This window comes from Gigantopelta aegis, chromosome 4 (assembly GCF_016097555.1).
Source record: "Gigantopelta aegis isolate Gae_Host chromosome 4, Gae_host_genome, whole genome shotgun sequence".
NCBI lineage: Eukaryota > Metazoa > Mollusca > Gastropoda > Neomphalida > Peltospiridae > Gigantopelta > Gigantopelta aegis.
In genome coordinates, this window is record NC_054702.1 from 64,412,426 (window position 1) to 64,426,771 (window position 14,346).

Consider the following 14,346-nt stretch of genomic DNA (forward strand, 5'->3'; position numbering starts at 1 on the left):
CTTCTTGAGCCGTCCCGACAAGGGGCCCTGTTTAGATGTGGAATCTTTTCTTGATGGAGAGACTGTATGACCTGGCACTCTAGTGCTCGCCTTAGGTGGTGGATACTGGGTATCCAAAGACACTTGGGTCATTTGTTTTTTCTTCTTCTGAATAGCTTCATTTTGCCGTACAGATGCTTTTGCTGTCGTTCAGCTTTTTCAATATCCGAAATGTTTTTGTACTTGCTCTCATCAAAAGGCCATGTTATATCAGTATTTACCGAAACACTTCTGGTGGAGACCTTAACAGCAGCGGCATATATGACTGGTGATGTGTTCTCCACCAGTTTCCTTGCATCAGGAAAAGATATGTGTTTTTTCAACCTTTACCTGCTGAACTTTCTTTTCCAGTTTCTATCTAGCACACTCTAGAATATGCGAAATATTTAAATACCTAGCCTTAATTGATTTTAGAAGGATTGGTTTAACCATACTGTGGTTCTGACAGTTCATCAACCATGTCCCCACCCACAACAGAGTCGAACAAGGGGGACATGATGCTTCGGATAACCAGCAGGCACTTATGCCAGGGATACATAGTTGATATACTCGGGCAATAATATAAAACAACAAATCACCCGATTGACCCTAGCCACCACCCCAAAGGCAACAGATACAAGCAGTATATCACAGTGTCCGTTCTTGACAAATGTCCTTTGCTCTCGAGCTTGGTATGGCCAGCCGATTGATCAGGTCGGGCCTTCCTGACCGCCCGTCTGTTTGAACTCCAGGCCAAAGTGGTGTATTGTCAGAAGTCATACAAGTAGATACGTCTCAACTCAACAACCAGGATCCCATCATCCATTTTCACGGGTCACACCTCACGGAAAACAAGGTGCCCCAAATGGGGAGCTGTGCTGTATTAACCATTCTCAAAGAGAATGTTACATCTCTGCACCACGGTGCGATTACAGCACGTACAGGGTGGGGGTGGGGGTGGGGATGGGGAACGTAGCCCAATTGTGAAGCGTTCGCTTAATGCACGGTCGGTTTGGGATCGATCCCCGTTGATGGGCCCATTGGGCTATTTCTCGTTCCAGCCGGTGCACCACGACTGGTATATCAAAGACCGTGGTATCTGCTATACTGTCTGTGGGCTGGTGCATATAAAAGATCCTTGGGCAAATGTAGCGGGTTTCCTCTCTAAGACAATATGTCAAAATTACCAAATGTTTGACATCCAATAGCCGAGGATTAATAAATCAATGTGCTCTAGTGGTGTCGTTAAACAAAACAAACTTTAACTTTTTACGCACAATGTTCGTACCTTTTACGGTAACGTCAAAAACGCCAAGTTGTCAAAACTAGCAAACCTGCTCAACCGGCCACCTGTATTAAGCAACCACCTGTTTTAAAATATCATCTTTTTCGGCTCCCTGTGGTGGCTGCTTTACAGATTTTATTGTAGGAAGCAGCTTTTTAATTGTAAAAAACATTGGTATCCTTAGCAAGTTGTGTAGATTCATAACTATTATACAAGCATTTCTGTTTCTCCTGAGACTTCTATTATGTATAATTTATCAAACCATGTCATCTTGAAGCTGTTATATTATGTACAAATTTATGTATATCTTACATTTTCAGTGTGTAATATATTTCAAATAACATACTTCAAGAATTTGATAACTTTGCAAATTAGAAGGTGCCAAAAAGTGTGTGTGTGTGTGTGGGGGGGGGGGGGGGGCCGCACACACACATAAATACATGTATATAAAAACAACATCGCTGCTCCCAGTGTGTGTGTGGGGGCATATGCCCCCTTACCCCCCCCCCCCCCCCCCTACGCTAGTGTAACGTACTAGGGTGATACTCCATAAGTGACGTATGCATTCAGTCATCAAATAGAAACATTTCAATAGCAATTTCACACTGAAAGCTGTTCAGCGTTCAGAAAACAATAAACGTTATGCATTAGTTTATTTTGATGTAAGGACATCCAAAATGACGTCATTCGAGTTTGACGTCATTTCGATATATACTATTTCCCTCTCTAGGTACTTAATTTTGTCTGGGCATTTCTATTGAAAAAACTATTACTGAAGATGGTACCGTGCAGGTGAAAGAGATACAAGTCAATTTCATGAAAGTGGTATTGAAGGATATGCACGTTAACCTATTCCACTGGTTGTGGACGCCGTGCATTATACCAGGGTATAGTCTTTGACCAAGTGTGAAAACTTGAATGCAATAAGAAAACTTGAATGCAATAACAAATTGCTTGCTTGGAAGATTGTGATGGTCCTTCGTACACTTATGTTGTAATAATTAGAGAGAAGTCGGATCCAAGTCAGAAATGTGCTTAGCTTATTTACCAGAACTACCCAGAGGTGCAATTCGTATGATGTCAGCATACATTATTCTGTTCCAGAGGCAGATAACTTCTTTGCCCTGAATCAAACGAGCTGCTGATGATGAATGAGTAGCAAAGCCCCAGGAACACTCTATACCACAGGGCTGGTGCTTATAAAACCTTTAGTCTAGACTCGAGACTCTAACAGACAACGACATACAAATTGTAAGCGTGTGACGTCATTAGAGATTGAGTCTGGACTCTAAAAGTTTTATAAGCACTGGCCCAGGTGTCACTACTTCACGGATCTCCATTTACCCCCACAGTCTCAGTAGAGCAGATCTAACCAATTATCTTTGGAAAAAAGGTATGCTTTATGAGACATCTGTAACCCCCCCCCCCCCCCCCCCCCCCCAACAACAAAAACCAAAAAACCCAAACAAAACCCCCCACCAAAACAAAGAATTGGTGAGCATAACAAGGAGGCTAAAGACTGATGACAGTGTAAGCATGCAAGAAGACACAATTCTTAGCCATAAATCCTGTTTACTACCAAAGCTACTTCCATATATCAGACCACTCGGGGAAATGTACCTTATACACAGAAAAAAGAAAAGAAAAAATTCAGAATTGAATTACAAATGACAATATTTCAGTATTTGCCTGTTTGTAACACTTATAAAATTGTATTGAGGTGGTTGAATAGGATATATAATAAATGCTAATGGATATGGTAGGCGAGTGATTTTATTCAACAGTGCATTTGTATAATGTAATATCGATTTGATACCGCAGTTTGAGATCACCACGTGGAATATAGAAATCGTATTTATACTTTTGTTAACAAGTTCACGATTAAAGTATTTCCCTTGTAAAGTTTTACGATGTCAGTATCGCTTCATAGTTGTTGTTTTTTTTAGTTTGATGAGTACCAATGCATCTGATCGTATTAAAAAAAAACAAAAAAACATCGTAATTTAAACAATTGTACTTATAAAAATGGATATGAAGTGCAATTACGATAAAATATCTAAAACTGATTGAACACGATGACACGGTGTCCCGTCATTGAGTGTAGGCTAAAATTAAACTTGGCGTTCGATTTGTTTTGTTTTTGAGGATTTTTTTTTTTTGGGGGGGGGGGGGGGGGGGGGGGGGGGGATCGCTTTGTTAGGTACGTTTGCACAGCAGTATTATTATTTAAAAATTAAATAAAGATAATTTTAATTTATATTTCTTTAATAAGTCAAGTAAACAAATTTCAAAAGTGCCAACGGAACGCATATATCATGACGCTACGCGTTTTCGATAGGATAAGCGAAATATATTAACAAGAAAACCCACCGAAATATATAATAAAAAATTAGGACAGATATATATATATATATATATATATATATATATATATATATATATATATATATATATATATATATATATATATATATATAATGAATGAATGTTTAACGACACCCCAGCACAAAAATACACATCGGCTATTGGGTGTCACAAATGGTAAGTATATGAAAATATTTATTATGTTATATAATAAAGAGACCATTTCATGTGTGAAAACCATAATGATAATAGGCCTATAGGCTAATCGAAGCAAGTAACCCAATAAATTGCGAAAACCCACACATTTGCAACGTCCTATTCGGACTACGAAGCAAGGTGAAACGTACGTGCTAAAATTAAATTATAAAACATCTTTCCGACCATGGTGACGCCATGAAGGCGTTGTAATGAGGGCATGGTTCAAGGTAGTTACCTCATCCATCACTCGAGATTCGTCTAGTTAGACCACGGTTATTGCGGACATTGAGAAACTGAAACTAAAATTATTTACAAAAACATATTTTTGTAGGAGGATGGGATGGACAGATGGCGATTATTTAATTTGATTGCAGAAAAAATAAAATGAACGAAAAATGTGTACCGGTACTTTAAGTATAAAACATGATCTACTTTGGTATTTTGCATCTTCCGCTATTCAGGGTTCAGTAGATAATTTTATAGTTTGTTTAGTTTAACGACACCACTATAGCACATTGATTTATCAATCATCAGCTATTGGATATCAAACATTTAGTAATTTTGATTCGTAGTCATCAGAGGAAACCCGCTACATTTTTCCATTAAGGTCAACGAGTCACTTTTTGGATCCTTGTTTTGGCTTCGTACACAATAAATAAAACATATCCAAAGTTAAAATGTTGATATGATATATTTGATAAAAGGTACTTTTTATTTCTTTCATCTTTTAAAGGGACACACACTAGTTACGGCTAGTTGTTAACCATTACGGCGTTGTTTTTCGCTATTAAACCCATTTTTTTCACAAATAAAATTGCACTTTACTTACAGTTTATTATTTAGAATATACATTTCCATTCACCTGAAGTGTTTTTTGGTAATCCTGGTAATCCTGGTGTTTGTAATACCACAAAATGCATTTTTCGTATTTCTGAAAAACGGACGCACGTTTGAGAAAAAACCGTTGAGCAGACAAGGTCTAATCTATTTTTAGACGGGATATTTCCATTTCAATGTCACAGACGTTGGTATACCACGTGACCGTTATCATTTTGGTTCGGTTTGTTTTCTCGTGCACGGTTCGCGCGATCAACATCATTTGTTGTTGTTCATTTGTGAGATTTTTCTTCACAGTTCGTGAACATTTTCAGTAACAATAAACTTCAGACAAGTAAGTATCTCAATACAAAACGTTACAAACCCTTAAAACCAATAATTTTGCTAAGTCCTACGATATCTGGAGAGGGGATACAACCAGGACAGAACAGTTGGTACATGTCCAGGAGAGGTGAAAAGAACGCACCTCAAGTCTGTGAAATTTGTCGTGACGTAGGCATTGTTGTGCTTCGAGCGACATCTACCGGTGCCATCAGAATACAAACTTTCAAAATTATTTCAAGCAATTGGGACATGGGGATTCCCATGGTATTTATCGATATAAAACCTGCTTTTTCACTCCATTTGATAAAAACGTGATCTAAGTGTGTTACAGGTTTGTAGATTAAGCAAATTATAATTTATTTTCGCTGGATGGAACTAGGGTGTGCGGCTTTAAAACTTAAACTTAATATTTTGTCCAGAATTGTGAAACATAAAAAATACCGACCTGTAAACAGCGTTGTCTGCATGTTAATATACCAGTTTTTATTTTAATGTGGCGCAGCATTGTAATATAACTAATTTTGAATTTGAATGACGTCAGTATTCCAATGACGTCACTTTACATTTCGTTACAATAACCATACACTGGATAGATCTACATGACGTTTCCGTTTCAAGAATGCTGAAAAAATTCAAATGCAAAATTGCTATTGAAAATGTTGTTTGAACATTACTAATATATCTGAATGTGTTTGAAGAAAAAAATGTGATTAAAAAATTGTAACTTTTACAAAATATGGATTTCAAGTGAAATTACGGTAAGATATGCTACATTTACTGTGTACGAAGCCAAAACAAGGGTGCGAAAAGTGACTGTCGTCGACCTTAGTAGCAAGGAATCTTTTATATGCACCAACCCACAGACAGGATAACACATACCACGGCCTTTGGTATACTAGTCATGGTGCACTGGCTAGAACGAGAAATAGCCCAATGGGCCCAGCGACGGGGATCGATCCCAGATAGACCGAGCATCAAGCGAACGCTTTACCACTGTGCTAATCTCGATTGAGATTCAAAACTTCTACTGGCGTCGTTTGAATCTCGACGGCGAGTAAATAAATCAGCACTGGAAATTTTACAGGACGGATTCTGACACTAATATCGAACGTTCGTAAAAATCCAAACACCTGTTGTCGGCAAATATATGTTCCTCCAACATGATCGTTTTTTACATACCTGACAATGTCAAGATTAGTAAATTTCCAAGCTTTTAATCCTTCTGACGTTCAAAGTGACTCCATTTTTTTTTTTAAATGGCTGAATATGATCCTATAGTCTGTTCTAAAGATTGTTAATATTATTGTGTACATTCCACCTCTATTGGCGGTCCATTTTTTCTAGTGAAATTGTATGTTTTGACTTGCATCTTATATGAGTCGCTTTGCATTAATGCTAAACATTAAATAAATTTATATAAATAACTGGAGAAAAAAAAAAAATATATATATAGTCATTTATTAGTAGTTGGACTATCACATAGTGAACATATTGTCATGGCTGTCCCAACAATTTTCGTAACTGCTGTGACGTGGACCTTTCTCTAGTAATTTTAATATTGGACAAAACACAATATTTATTTTTACATTTAGTAGTAATTATTTGCATATTTGCTTGTATTCTGTAATGTCTGGAACTATGCCATTTATTATAGTTATTGTTTAATGAAATTCTTAGTAGTGCCGTTTGTCGTGTCGCGCACTATAGGCAAAAACGAAATTGCGGGACTATTGTTATTATTAGTGATCGTTTGGATGCACAATGCGAGCTACATTTAGTTGTATTTCATAATAATATGTTTATAGTGTATGAAATTATGTTTGTAAATAGTTGCCGTAATTTATTTATGGGATATTAGTATATTACGATCGCTAAATGTGTTAATTTAATGTTTGACGTCCGTGTTTTGGTCTTGCGGTCTTCGACTTTATTTAATTCCCAAATTCCTGTGCATATAAAAACTATGACACAACGTTGACATTAATATTATTGATGTAAATATTTTCATAACTGCAAAGTGTGTGTACTTACACACTGAAAACATTCCATGGGCTCATAAATAAGCCTGGGATAAATTTCCGTTTGATCTACTATTTTGACATGGCAGCCGGGATTGACCTTGCCCTTCAGTAAAGTTTATTTTCCTCCAAAACTTGTACGATCGATTAGCTATTTTCTTAGTTAAACGTATCCTAATATTGTTTGTACATTATGGCAAATCATTTTATTAATTAAGTGAGGTAATAACTGTAAAACTGATTACTGTAATATTAGTGCTTTTAGGAACTATATCCTTGTACGCTGAGAACCTGTTTACACATACTGGTTGCTAAGGTCCGATATATCGGTACACAATGTTTGTAAACAACAGTATAAACATGCTGTTTTTATAATATTCCCAAAGGCTTTTTTATTAAAACTATTTTATATTGAAATTAGACCAAAAAAGCAATTGTGTAGTGATAGTCACGTATTTATGCACATTAGAATTTTTTGTATTATTAACCCGAATTCCCAATGTCTTTGCAATGCACTTTAGCATGTCTTTGTGCCTAGTGAATAATGTCGTTTTCACAATAATCCCAAAGGCTTTTTCATTAAAACTATTTTATATTGAAATTAGACCAAAAAAGCAATTGTATAATAATAGTCTCATATTTATGCACATTAGAATTTGTTTGTATTATTAGCTTGAATTCCCAATGTATTTGCTATGCAAAATGAGCGTGTTTTGTGCCTGGTTAATAATGTCGTTTTTATAAATATTCTAAAGGCTTTTTCTGTAAAATTGTTTTACGCAAATTTTAGACTAGAAAAGCAATTAAGAAATGTTAGTTTTATCTTTATGCACTTTAGAAATTCGCAGAATTAATTATTTCAAGTTGGTAATGCTTTTGCTATGGGCTAAACTGACGTATTTACAAAAGTTGAAATTTCTTAGGATTTAGAGTGTGCATTTACAAACTGTAAACTGCAAACGGAAGCTGGACCAAAAAGCAATTACTTTATTTATTGAGCAATTGTGTGCATAACGTAATTATTAAATGAAATGATATTTATTTTGTAAAGATAGATCTCTTCCTAGCGTGACGTAATTTCTGATTGGCTGTTATGACGTCACGTGGTACCTAAGAAACAGTATAAAAGGCTGACGTCAATGGACGTCAACGGTTGTTCTCTCACTTGTTCGCGGTATGACAAACAAAGATTAAAGACATGTCCCCTTGTCCAACTTTTCAACTTTATTACATTGTATACATTTAAATTGACACTGGAATAACTTTTACTTATATTTTTTAAGTCAAATTTTATTAACTTTACCATCTTTATTTAATTAACTTGTTTTATGGAAGCAATATTTATAAGCAACTGCAAGCTGTTTACATTTATTGGAGATTTAATCTCACTGGTTTGATATAACTAGAGCTGAAAGGAAGAGATCTATCTATATGTTGGAAACTTACCTGTGAACATTAACTTTATTTCTATTTACTCATCACCTTTAAATAAATTTATAATTCTGAAAACTGGAACACTTCGTCTTTGTCATCTGTGGATGTTATTTGTATTCTCTGGACTTTGTTAATATCCTTGGGACGCGGCCACAACAATATATACAATTAAAAGCACACATTTTTATTACATTTTGATACATGTATTATACACACACACACACACACACACACACACACACACACACACACACACAGAGTATAATATATAAAAATGAGTGCTTTTAATTGTATATATTTTCACTATGTAATAGTCCAACTACTAATAAATGACTATAATTTTTTTTTTTTTTTTTTTTTTCCAGTTATTTATATAAATTTATTTAATGTTTAGCATTAATGCAAAGTGACTCTTATAAGATGCAAGTCAAAACATACAATTTCACTAGAAAAAATGGACCGCCAATAAAGGTGGAATGTACACAATAATAATAACAAGCTTTAGAACAGACTAGGCCTATAGGATGATATTCAGCCATTTATTAAAAAAATGGAGTCACTTTGAACGTCAGAAGGATTAAAAGCTTGAACATTTACTAATCTTGCCATTGTCAGGTATGTAAAAAACGATCATGTTGGAGGAACATATATTTGAAGCCAACAGTAGTTTGATTTTTTTACGAACGTTCGATATTATTGTCCGAACCAAATTGTTAACAACTACAAAAAATTACTCTCCTACCTTTAATTGCCATTAGATTTCCTCCAAAGTTTGTCCAGACACAAATCACAAAAAACCCACTACAAATATACAGATTCCACACACGAGACTGCAACGATGTCGCCGATATTGTCTTTGCTGAGATTGCATAGGGAAAAATACATGCAGTTTTCTGCCGTCTGCCATGTTGCTTGTTTATGGAATACTCTTCAAGAGGGGTGAAAGCCTCCAAAGTATGTGACACAATTACTATGAAATCCATGATCTCTAGTGGTATTATTAAAATAATAATAATAATAATAATAATAATAATAATAAATAATAATAATATGACGTCATCACGTTTGCTTTTATATCGTAACATGTTATGACGTTGTTAGATTAAGTCCTATCCTTTCACCCCTCTTGAAGAATATTCCATAAAAAGTCAAAATGGCAGCTGATACAAAATTACATGCTTTTTTCCCTATGCGCTCTCAGCGAAGTCAATATAGGTGACATAATTATCATCTGGTATGTGGAATCTGTATCATTGTAATTGTTTTTTCAAGATTTGTGTCTGGACAAACTTTGGAGGAAATCTAACGGCAATTAAAAGTAGGAGAGTAATTTTTCGTAGTTGTTAACAATTTGGTTCGGACAATAGTGTCAGAATCCGTCCACAGGTGCTTGATTAGCAGATATCAAAATAAATTCTTATTATTTTTTAAATTAAAAAATATTTGCAAAATAAGCTAATAAAAACAATACAAAACATCATCTAACCAAAATTTTACCTTTCTGTCACGTATTTGAAAGTGTCTTAATATCGACCCCCGTCTACTATAATTAGACCCAGTCCACCCTCCGCCCCCTAAACAGATAATCAATCGCACCAAAATGGCGAGTCTTTTATAGGATCGAACTTAAAACCCCCAAAACAAACACGTTATATGACTATAACATTGACATGTATGAAGAGAATATCATTAAATATTGTGAAAAAATATATAATTGACCAATCTACAAGTGCCTGTGCTGTGATCGACCTTAATAAAAACATTCATCAAACCTCCTAAATGATATGTACATTTTGTTCCAAACAAATACCTGAACCAGCTGGTCCAATCATGAGTATTTTATATCCCACATCAGTTGAATAAGACCCTCCCATCGGAACGGCTTTTTCATTTGATGACAACCAATATATTTTAATTTAACGACACTCAGTTTAAATTCGCATTAGCGTTATTAAAATGTACGTCATAATGTAAACAAGCAACGCAACAATGGGGTTTTGTAATGACGTCATAAGCTGTGTTCACATTTATGGTCCGTTTACACCACGGGCATTCTAGGTGTATGATAAGTACCAGTCGATGGAACACTCATGCTCGCTACACTATATTCCCTGTCTTCATATATATATATATATATAAAGCATATAAAAGTAAATTTCTAAGTACCCACACAAAACCGACCCCCACCTACTCCTTTAGTAAGTCTATACTAGTACAGTGATTTTATTTTATCTCATGGAAACACAGAAAGGAAAAGTAAGAATCAGTCAGGTAATGGGGGTGAGGTGTAGCTCAGTATTATAGTATATGCCACAGAGCCATCGATTTTTCTACCCCAACCAGTGCCCCACAAAGGCTGCGATATATGCAGTCCTATCTGTAAGGAATTGCATATAAAATATCCCTGGATGCTATGTGATAGGAGTGGCATTAAAGGCATTCTCTCTCACCATCAATGTACACGACGTGTCAAAATATCCCTGAATGCTATGTGATAGGAGTGGCATTAAAGGCATTCACTCTCACCATCAATGTACACCACGTGTCAAAATATCCCTGAATGCTATGTGATAGGAGTGGCATTAAAGGCATTCTCTCTCACCCTCAATGTACACCACGTGTGAAAATATCCCTGAATGCTATGTGATAGAAGTGGCATTAAAGGCATTCTCTCTCACCATCAATGTACACGACGTGTCAAAATATCCGAAACATTAGACACCAAACATTCATAATTTAAAATGTGCTGCGATACAATATTGAAGTACATTTAATTACCCCCCCAACCCCCCCCCAAAAAAACCCCCCACCACACACCCCCCAAAAAAACAAAAAAACAACCCCAAAACAAAATATCTTAAGAAATAACCAAGCAAACAATTAAAAGTCAAATTGTTTTGGTTTATAATCTAGGCTCTAGAAAATGGTTGTTACGGCATTTTGGGGTAGAATATGGTATACAGTTGTTTTTATATGATTTGGACCTGCTGATTCCAAAAATGCTGTATACCAAACTGAATTTTGTGTTGTTAACCCCCTAAAGCCCCAAAACAAGATGGCCGCCATATTTTATATAAGATTGGATTATTTCTCATCTAATTGAGATATTATAGTCATCTCAGATCTGTTTTTGACATTTGAAGTACCCGGTAGTTCAATGAAAGCAAATTCAAGTATGTAGGATATAAATATTTACAGGAAAGGTCACGGTCACATTTTCAAGAACACTTCAATAGAAGAAGAACCATATTATTATTCTCAGCTAAGGTGTAATAGCTAATAGCCCAACTCTGTTATAGGAGTTTTCTTACACAAACAATATATTTAAACATGTAATTAAATATTCCAACTTGTCTTTACAATAGAGTATTTATGTTTGGTATTCGTGCACCTAATAGCGGTGGGGGGGGGGGGGGGGGGGGGGGGGGGGGGGGGGGGGGAGGGAGTAGATGCCCACATTTGAAATTCTAAAAAGATCCTTAGATTTCTAACATTGGTCCAGCAGAATTTTTGTTGATATAACTCTGGCATACACCAAGACTTAGCAATGCACTATCTCGGTTTGGTCAAAGACATGCTGAAGATCCTAACTTTATGCTATAGTGGGAATATCTGCAGATGGTGAAAGTGCTGTTGATGTTTATCTGTGTTAACGAATTGGCATTTGGGAGCTACACATCTTTGCATTCCAATGTATGCTTCCCTATTTTCACACATATGATCGTACAAATTATGCAAACTGGGGGGTATTATATATCTTGCTGAGATGAATCAATTGCTCAGTGATGTTCTTGAGCAGTTCAGAGAGGGAAACCTTGTAGTGAAGGTGGGGAATTCCAGATTCAACCAAGTGGATCCTGATCAGTCCCAGGAATGGCTGAATGGAACAGGTAAGAGAGGAGGTGGAATAGTTGGAATAACAAAGACTGTATCTGCTTTAATTAGAAGGGCTTTATCATTTAACCTACAAGCACAGATTGCAGCAGTCACTAGGCAGCGCAATGATCTTGCACTCGATGATTCATTAGTCCACAAAGAAGCTACCAAGAGCCAAAGACAGAGGTATTGTGAAGATGAAGAAAGAGTTATATAGGTTCTAAACACTTTTGGTGTGTTCCAAGAAGATGAACATGATGATGCAACACTATGCAACATTGCAACGAAGGACCAGGCAACAAAAGAGATTACAGAGTCGTTGCTTCATGCAAGAGACAGAGGGCAGAAGCAAGTTGGAGAATTTGTGAGGGACAAACTGATTCATACTGGTGAAGGACAGTTTGGAAAACCGTTCAGAGATCCTTTGCAAAGGAATAAGTCACTGGCATTTTCCAACATTTACTTATTGCTTCTGAAGCTGGTCGAAATGTTGACTTGAAAAACATACTAAAGCACGAACTTCTGCCAGTACGTCTGTCACTTGCACAGATGGATGGTAGTCTTCGCACAGGACACAAATCAGTGCTTATGGAAGCACTAACAAAGAACATATCTTGTCTAGCGACCATAGAAATCCCTAATAGTGCAACACTTATAGTTGTTGCTTTAGGGAAGCCGCAAAATTCATGAACATTTGGTGATTTTGCAGATATTTTTGTACAGGCAGTCTACCAATCTGTGCAAAGTACAGTCGAATTGATATCCTTTTTGACAGATACGAACATCATTCTATCAAGTCAGGAGAAAGAGAGGAACTGCTATTCGGACAAAGATCGAGTGAAGACAAATACCCTTACCACATGTCTGGCCTGGGTTTCTATCCCACCAAGACAACAACATTGACTTAGCTAGATTTTTATCAGATGAACTGATCAGTACATCCCCATCAGACAAAAGAGTATTGTAGTTGCTGGAGGATTCACAGATGGAACAGATGTCAGAAGCAACACTCCAGACAGCAACATCACACAGTTACAAGGTTACCAGGAGGAGGCCGATGCTCGAATTGTGCTTCACTATGTGAATGAAGTTCCGACACCATTATGGTTTCTGATAGAGACACTGATGTTTTCCTGCTGCTCATTGCACATTATGCAAGAATGAAGTGCACCAATTTGTGGTTAAAGGGAGGGACACACAAAACACAAAAATTCATTTCAGTAAGAGAGGTTATCGATACACATGGTTTAGACCTCCCAACAGCTCAACTTCTTCCTTTTCATGCGCTAACAGGTTGTGATACAATTTCATACCTGTCTGGTCACACCAAGAAAACAACTCTTGATATCTTCTACAAGTACAAAGAACTGCTTGAGGGCCTTGGAAAAAGAGCCTCTAACAGAACATACAATGCATAATGCTGAGTCATTAATTTGTAAGATCTATAACGTTCCCAATGCAGCCACTACAAACAAGGCCAGATATGTAGTTCAAAAATGCACAGCGTCCAGAAATGCTCCCTCCAACAAGTGATGCTGCAAGATACCACATACAAAGAACTCATTATCAAACCAGCATTTGGCTTCAGGCCAATACATTACTTCTAAATATTCCACCTGCCACAACTATTAGATGGGAACTGAAAGATGACCAAATCCAACCAGTTTTAGTATCCCTACCATCTGTACCAGCAACCTGTTTGCAACTAATTGCATGTGGCTGCACATCAATGTGTTCCTCTCAGAAATGTAAATGCAGAAAGGCAAAACTGTCATGCACGGGTGCTTGCAAATGTGCAGTTGACTGCATGAACGTTGACGTAGTTGAACAATGATAGATTTAATGTCTGTGTGACCCAACGTAAGAAGTCTATAACAGTGTGACTTTGAATGCAATATTTGAAGTTTATGTTTATATTAATATAACATGTCTCAAATGTTAGTTATTAATCTAATGTTATACTTTGGTGCTTAATTTCATCAATTATCAATG

The 14,346-nt window shown here is 36.4% G+C and overlaps 1 protein-coding gene across 1 annotated transcript in view; it reads right to left on the minus strand.

Moving 5' to 3' along the window:
• LOC121370928 (ADP-ribosylation factor 6-like) overlaps window positions 1–10,453 on the minus strand; it is a 36,974-nt gene extending 26,521 nt beyond the window's left edge. The window contains exon 1 of the mRNA XM_041496468.1: window positions 10,289–10,453. Coding sequence (XP_041352402.1) covers window positions 10,289–10,352 — 64 coding nt within the window. The 5' untranslated portion in view covers window positions 10,353–10,453. The remainder of the gene's footprint in view (window positions 1–10,288) is intronic.
• Between the last annotated feature and the right edge of the window lie 3,893 nt (window positions 10,454–14,346).